At 49.0% G+C, this 8130-nt stretch overlaps 2 protein-coding genes across 3 annotated transcripts in view; both read left to right on the forward strand.

Annotated features, from left to right (window-relative positions):
• LOC101980316 (NADH-cytochrome b5 reductase 1) overlaps window positions 1–3451 on the forward strand; it is a 6236-nt gene extending 2785 nt beyond the window's left edge. Inside the window, exons 7-9 of the mRNA XM_005348377.3 lie at window positions 1530–1615; window positions 2238–2337; window positions 2667–3451. Of these exons, the coding sequence (XP_005348434.1) occupies window positions 1530–1615; window positions 2238–2337; window positions 2667–2839 (359 nt within the window). The 3' untranslated portion in view covers window positions 2840–3451. The remainder of the gene's footprint in view (window positions 1–1529; window positions 1616–2237; window positions 2338–2666) is intronic.
• A 2796-nt stretch (window positions 3452–6247) lies between these two features.
• Adipor1 (adiponectin receptor 1) overlaps window positions 6248–8130 on the forward strand; it is a 21603-nt gene continuing 19720 nt past the window's right edge. Inside the window, exon 1 of one of the 2 annotated variants that reach the window (XM_005348378.2) lies at window positions 6248–6387. The gene's annotated coding sequence lies outside the window, so the exon portion shown is untranslated. Of the gene's footprint in view, window positions 6388–6411; window positions 6792–8130 lie in introns of those variants that run through there. The other variant, XM_005348379.3, reaches the window with a different exon arrangement.

Genomic DNA, 8130 nt, shown 5'->3' on the forward strand with positions numbered 1-8130 from the left:
GGAGGGACAGGTCTGTATCCCTTGGGGGGACAGTTTTGCTGGAGGGACAGGTCTGTATCCCTTGGGGGGACAGTTTTGCTTAGCGTTGTTGGGTTTGCTTTGCAGATTCCGACATGATCTCAGGCTTTGTAATAGAGGACTAGCTATTAATCAAGGGACCGACATCATTCACCCCCCCCCATCACTGCCTAATCAAGGGACCACCATCATTCACACCCCCCATCACTGCCTAGACTTCCCCAGTAGCTTAAATCGTAAGCAAGGAGAAACAAAAAAAAAAAAAATCACAGAATGAGAGCAATAAAGCAGGAGCGTTCTCCACAAACTGAGTGGGTTTAATGACTTTAAGAGAAACGGGTGAGAATGGGGAGAAAAGACCAGGCCTGGCCCTTCAGGTCTGTAGCTCTAGATACTTGGAATTTGAATCAAGAGGCTCACAAAGTTGAGAGTCTGCCTAGGCTACATCCATAAATACAGAGTTCTAGCCAAGCCCAGACAGTTTAGTGAGCACAGTGGGGGAAGAACACTTGCCTAGCATGCTCACCGTCCTAGATCCAAGCCTCTTTATCTCCAAAGAAAAACAAGAGTGCTGTAGTACCACTCTTAGATACCTGCTATCTATACGTGGGTAACTGTGAGCCTTTCTCATCTGCAAATGAGGAATTAGAGATTCCTAGAGCTTAGGTTTCCACAGGTTTTTTTGTTTGTTTGTTTGTTTGTTTGGTTGGTTGGTTGGTTTTAGTTTTTAGAGTCAGGGTTTCACTGTGTAGCCCTGGCTGACCTGGAACTCATTCTGTAGACCAGTCTGGCCTCTGCCTCCCAAATGCTGGGATTAATGCACCACTACTACCTGGCTACCACAGGTTTAGTTAGTAATGGTCACAGACAGGATTCAAATCTGACTTTGCCTGATTCCAAAGAACTTATTCTTACCCTTTATAAGCAGTGTTCCATAACTCTTATCACTGAAACAGAAGGGACCGTAGTGACCTATGACTTTTTTTTTTTTGGTGGGATCTTATGTTATGTAGCTCCAGTTGGCCCAGAACCCACTCTGTCCTCATGGATACAAGACAGAGTGCTGGGAAGTAAAGATATGTGCTACCATATATGTCAGGCCTAATCTATAGTGCTTGTACTCCTACCTCCAAGGGACTTTCAGGGCAAGTGTCTTAGATTGACTCCTTAGAAGGACTCGGGACAGAGTTTATGTAGCTTTGGCTGTCTTGGAACTCTGTAGACCAGACTGGCCTCAGACTCACAGAGATCCGCCTTCCAAGTGCTGGGATTAAAGGCGTGTGCTGCCACCGCCCAGTTTACACTATGTTCTTATGTGAATATTAAGCTCCAGAAACGTAGGTCCTGGTGAATATACAGGTGGAGGTCAGAGGATTAGATACAGCAGGAAAACATCGGGGTGTAAGTGATAGGCTTTGAGATGACAGTTGGTCAGCAAAGAAGTCTGGACAAAGCAGAGAGAACACGTCTCTCCAGCCGGCACATCTCACCATGGGGTTATCCTCATGCAGGAATTACTCCAATGCTGCAGCTGATCCGGGCCATCTTGAAAGTCCCTGAAGATCCAACCCAGTGCTTTCTGCTTTTTGCCAACCAGGTTGGTTTGCTTTTCTCAGTCCCAGGACTCTAAGGTTGGCTGTGTGGATAGACAGGACTGAGAGAGGGAACTGGCTCGGTGCCTATTCTAGTCTCTGTCCAGAAGCCCTTCCGTGAATACAGGGGCCTCCATCACAATAAGAAAGAAAGAGGAGGACTAGAAAGATGAGGATGCAGATTGAGTTTACAGTCCCCATAGGGCAGCTTACAACTTTCTCTATCTCCAGCTCTACAGGATCTGACACTCTCTCCTGGGCTCCAGGGGCTATGGGTGCCAATGCAATGCACTTACATTCATGCAGGCAAAACACTCATAAAATAAAAATAATGACTGTAAAAAAGAAAGAAAGAAAAAGGGGCCTAGTATTAAGCCAGTTTCATCTCTGGCCCCCAGGGAAACAAGAGAAGATGGAGGTGTCTCACGCTGAGCATAGGAACTTGGACCTTCTTGGTCAAATATCCCTTTGTAATGTGTAAATGAAGGTCACTTCCTGCCAAGCCTTGACTCTTCCTAGAACTCAAGCATGCCTTTAGTATTCTCTTTCCTTCTTGGATGGAAGGTTGTCATAGCAAAGTACTTTTCTGATGTGGGCCTGAGGTTTCAAAGACTCTTTGCATTTCAGACTGAAAAGGACATAATCTTGCGGGAAGACCTAGAGGAACTGCAGGCCCAATATCCTAACCGCTTTAAGCTCTGGTTCACTCTGGACCATCCTCCAGAAGGTATCTTGTCATTTCTGAATATCTAGCTAGTCCCTTATTATCTAAACAAGCCACATCCCTGCCCCTCTGTGAGTTCTGGTTTGAGTAAAACAGACCATCCCGGCACTGCCAGAATCCTAAATCTGTGAGCACAGACAAATGATCTCCTGGTCCTTTCCTTCGGGCTCCTGTTTCTCAGGTGAATGGCAGGGATGTAGCTATAGTTGCTGCTGTAAACTGAGACCTTCTCAGGAGTCCCTCTGGGTCTTCTCAGGGGTCTGTCCTGGAAGCGTCACAGCCTATTGCTGATGTGGATCGGAAGTATCTGTTCTCCTCTCCCTCTACTCCAGGTTGGCCCTACAGCAAGGGCTTTGTGACTGCTGACATGATCCAGGAGCACCTGCCCGCTCCCGCAGACGACGTGCTGCTGCTGCTCTGTGGGCCACCACCAATGGTACAGCTGGCCTGCCACCCGAACTTGGATAAGCTCGGCTATTCCCAAAAGATGCGATTCACCTACTGAGCATATCAAAGCCTCCCTGACCCCATGTGTGCAGTGGTCCCTAGTCAGTTCTTGACCGCCATGAGACCTAGTGCCTTTGCTAAGAGCATCAGCCTTTCGCATCTCATCCTGGAACCTGGCTGCTTGCGGAAACGACACTCCTCTAGCTAAGGCTGAGTCACTTCCAGGAAGCCTCCCTTACCCTAATCTCCATGTGATAAAAGGTCTAGATGAAGCTCACAAGGAGCAGTCTCTTCTGTAGGGCCAGGAAGAAGGGAGCGTGCACACTTGCCATAAAGCTGGCTAGTTCCTGAGAGCACCATGGGCTCACCTTCTTAGTGTCTGTGATGAAAGGAACAGGAAATGGACATTTATTCAGCACTTCACCTACTATTTATGCGAGTCCAGGTTGAGTGGGCTTATAGACATAGTCCTACGGAAACTGAAGGAATGAAATTATTTCCCAGAATTCTAACCCTCAGAGATACGGTCTTACTATTATATATTTGCATGTGTATCTCTCAGTCCTTGCCTGGGCTCGAGTGAAATGGTTACCCACAACTTAAGATTGCTGCTTGTACAAGGAATCTCTGGTTGTTCAAATAAATGGAGCTGAAGCCCTGATGATCTCAAGGAGTCATTGTGTCTGGGCTCTTTGTCTCCCGATGCCTGAGGACACTGGAAGGGAAGGGCTCCCAGCACAGGCTCTCCTGGGTGTTTTACAGAGCTTCTGAGGAGCTGTGCCGTGTGTGGAAATGTGAGCTGCCACCAGACCCAGGGCTTATTCCTGCCACTGTCCTGCAAAGCCAGAGTCCAAGTCTTCCCTGGAGGCTTTAGAGACAGGGGGGGGAGAAAACACAGTTAGAGGGGACTTTTAGAGTGTAGATAGCCTTCCCAGAGGTCCTTTAATTTGGTCAGTCTTCCCCTCTTTCTGTGGGCCTGCCTTCACGCTATTTATCCTTCAGAGTGCCCAGCATACAAAACAAAGTATTGTCTTTCCATTTGGAAGGGACATCTGCCCCTTTAAAAAGTAACCTGACATCACCAGCTCTGAACAGATTTGGTGACTGGACAGAGTTGGCCTCTCCCAGGCCCATCAGTCCTAAATAGCCTTCTATGCTTGAGAACTCAAGATTCAATCTCCTCACTTCTCCCAGGATAGGACTAAGGCAGCACTGTGGCTTCCTTGTTAGTCTCATTGGGAGAAAACAATGGTTGGGATTCAGTAGGAAGGTCAGTTTTGGTTTGGTGTTTTGTTTTGTTTTTTTCCATTTTATTGTGTATGTGTGGGTGTTGGCCTATATGCATGTCTATGCACTGCATGCATGCAGTACCAGAGAATGCTAGAAGACAGCATAGATCCCATGGAACTGAAGTTACAGACTTTTGAGAACTGTGGGTGCTGGGAATTGAACCCAGGTCCTCTGGGAGAACAGTCAGTGATCTTAATGGCTGAGCCATCTTTCCAGTCTCACAACATTGTTTTTCTGCATGGAACTGGGTGTCTGTCTCTTAGGCTCCTGGTAGAAGATTTATGAGACCCTCATAATTTACACACACACACACACACACACACACACACACACACACAAAAAAAACACACTTGCTCACACACCCTAGTGGCAAGAGAACAGATTTCTTCGGTAAATCCTATTGGTGATATTCCATCTAATATATCTTGATTAGATAGTATGTATGCACCACTGTTCTGTGAGCTACCTCACCTTCGGAAAGGAAATTCTTGCTTAGGATGGTTGATCTTAGTGAAGCAGCCCAGCAAAGAGCTTCCTGCATGGAAGCTTACTAGTCCTTGTTTTGTGCAGAAATGACTGCAAACATCTATTAAGGACCCATTATGTGAGCACTCAAAGTATCCTGAGGTTACAGCCATGACCAAGAGTGGATGGTGGTAGATTTTCTCCCCCAAACTCTTCCAAGTCTAAACAGACAAGTGGCAGATCATCTCAACACAGAGTGATCGACACTACTGCAGAAGTATAGGATCCACATAGGAAGGAGCGGAGAAAGAGCCAGAGGAGGAAGAATTCACATCTTGTAACAGACATGTACCAGGTGCCATGCTAAGAATTCCGCCTACATTGCACAATATAATCCTCATGCTAATCCTGTGAGTTGAAGATTAAGGATTTGCTAAAGGAAATACAGCCGGTCAGTAGATGGCAGAGCCTGAAACTGAATTTGGGATTATCTGCCACCAAAGCCAAACCTAGAACTGAGCATTGTAAACTGCTTGGATCTTTTGGAAGGTGGTGAGGGAAGGGCGGTGCATTGAAGGATCCGGTACAGAAGCCGGAGTGAAAGAGAAGGCTGGCTAGGAAAGGAAACGGGGTGTACGTGAACCCGGAGACCATACTTTTAACCAGAACAAAATCGACTTCGCTCTCCTGGGACATCCACCTAGCATCCATACCTTTCCCAGCATCTAGAACCGCACTAGAGGTGCATCATTCTTTGGAGTGAAGGAAAATGGACAGTCCCTAAATTCTATGTTGTTTACTTGCGGCAGAGAAATACACCCTATCTTGTTTTCCAGGTGTGCCCTCTGGGTCACATGGGAACATGGGTTGGAGCTGAAAATCGTCAAGCTAGGCTTGTTTGAAACAACTTCTCCCTTTCTGAGAAATAACAGGAACCAAAACTCAAGCCAGCTGAATGCCATACTTATGGTAGTTATTCCATAAATAACATACAGAAGCAAGAAAGGGAGGGATTAGGAAAATGGATATAAAAATGAAGAGTTTCGGGACTGTGTATGGTGGCGCAAGTTTGTAATCCCAGCATTTGAGAGTCTGAGACAGGAGGATTGCCGCGAGTACGAGCCCAACCTGGGTGGCAGAATTAAATCTTTTCTTAAAACAAAAATGAAAGCCGGGCGATGGTGGCGCACGCCTTTAATCCCAGCACTCGGGAGGCAGAGGCAGGCGGATCTCTGTGAGTTCGAGACCAGCCTGGTCTACAAGAGCTAGTTCCAGGACAGGCTCCAAAGCCACAGAGAAACCCTGTCTCGAAAAACCAAAAAAAAAAAACAAACAAAAATGAAGTGTTTCGGTGCTAGAGGTGTAGTTCAATGGTACAGGGCTTGCTCAGAGATTCAATTCCCAACACCGAGGGGAGAAAAAAAAGTGTTCCGAGCTGAAAAGCCAGGAAGTAGGGTGGGAAATTCAGCATTCCTTCCCAGGCGCTCTAATTCTCCCGGCTCCCTTTTCCGTCACGCGCCCAGTGTGTGTGGTCGGAGAAGCAGCTTTTGCGGTTGGCCAATGTGAGGCCAAGCTGCGACAGCCCGGGCGAGCTATTGGTTAGAACAGAGGCGAGGCGGGGCGAGCGCGGTAGCGCGCGGGTGATTGGCACGCGCAGGAATGCCTGGATCGGAGGGGCGAGGTAGCGCCGGGAAGGTGACGCGGCTGCGGAGGTGACGCCGTGAGGTCGCGCGGCCCTTCCGGCGCGGGCAGGGCGCTGAAGATCGGGCGCCCCTCGGCCGCAGGCCACCTCCAACGCCGCGGGATGTAGCGCCCGGGCCCGCGGCCCCCAGCAGAGCAGCCAGCCAGGCCGTAAGTGTCCCGCGGGTGGGCGGGGCGCGGGCCCTGCAGGCTCTGGAGGGGACTGCCCGGGAGTGGCCCGCCCCTGGATCGCTGCTCACCGCCCGGCCCTCCGTCAAGTCCGCGGTAAACATTTCCGGCCCCTCCCACCGCGCGCCGCCTCCGTTCGGGGGGCTGCTCGCCGCGGTCGGAGCCCAGCAGTCCCGGAGTGCTGCCTTCGCAGCAGCGCGGGAGACGGCCGCGTTCCAGCCTTGCTGACGACCCCCGGAGTTGAGCCTGCCGAGTTGGGTGCGGGAGCACCGGCCCCGGGTGGTCGGGAACCCTAAGGCCCCACAGCCATCCGCAGGTCAAACGTGACGGGGATCCCTCCTGGATAGAGTTGGAGGGGAGGTTGATGGACAGTCGACAGGCCTAAGGTAATACTCAGCTAGAATGTAAACAGATGCTGAGAGTGTTGGGAAAGAACCAGATTTCATCTCAGAAATCTAGGGTTGAGAGATGGTTTTTTTGTTTGAGAATTTGGGTCTTCTAGTACTTGCTTTTAAGAAAATAAAGTGGCTGTCCCTCGGTTTCTGGTGCTACGTGGGTGAAGAAGAAGCTGGACGAATTTCCGTTTACACAGTTTCGGATGTCAGCGGAGCACTAAGAGGCCCTGGGATCTGATATATTAATCAGATTATTTCCCTCGAGTATTTAGCAGACGGGCCAAAGAACCCAGCAATTGCAGTGCCGTAGTAAATCAAACGAAGATGGGAATGGCTGATTCTTTTCCTAACCAAAGTGGTGTTGGGATGTGTTTACTGCCTTTGCCTTCTCATAGTGCCGGGCAGACGGTGATGGTGCATCCGCTGTTCCCGGGGGTTACAGCAGCACTTTGCTGCAGGCATTCAGATAGGATGGCGCTGAATAGATTGCAATGTCAGGGTTCCCGGCTTGCAGCCACCACATTTCTTTATTCCAGAAGTGGTTTCTGTGTTCAGTTTAGTGATGGGTCCTTGAGAAAGCAGTCTTAAAATGCTGGTGTTATCTGTGAAGCATTGGACTTTGGTGTGGACCTTCACAAAGCTGCTCCTACTTGCGGAGTAGAATCTCAGTTTGTGTTCACCGTAGCCCAGAAATCACACGATTCCTGGGGAAGAAGTAAATGAGTGACTACTAGCTGCATGTCAGAGAGAATCCTAGGAAGCAGCCTTGAGCTAATTGGCCCTCACTGCCTGTCGACATAGTATGCCACCTTCAATAGGGTGTTAGGCTTACTTCTGTCTCTTCGGGGTGACTCGTTTTGTTTTTCTAAGACTCCCTGATGGAAAAATGGATTATTCACTGCTCTGGGTGTCTTGCTTCTCCACGTCCTCATTTAGATTCCTGTGCCTTCCCAGAATGCCCTGCTACTATCTGTACCTATCAAATCTTAAACTACTTCTACAAAGCTTTCTTCATCATTTCAACTAAAGTGATGCTTCTCAGTTTCTCCAGCACTTGTTAGCTCTATAGTGATGCTATTAGAAAATTATTTGACTAACACCCCCCTCTTTTAGGGGTGGTTCGAGACAGGGTTTGTCTGTGTAACAGCCCTGGCTGTCCTGGAACTCTGTAGACCAGGCTGGCCTCAGCCTCTAACTCACAAGAGATCCACCTGCCTCTGCCTCCTGGATGCTGGGATCATAGGCGTGTGCTACTATGCCCGGCTAATTTTTTTTTTAATTTAAAAGATGTTATGTGGGCCGGGCGGTGGCGCACGCCTTTAATCCCAGC

Source organism: Microtus ochrogaster, chromosome 6, assembly GCF_000317375.1.
Source record: "Microtus ochrogaster isolate Prairie Vole_2 chromosome 6, MicOch1.0, whole genome shotgun sequence".
Taxonomy (NCBI): Eukaryota; Metazoa; Chordata; class Mammalia; order Rodentia; family Cricetidae; genus Microtus; species Microtus ochrogaster.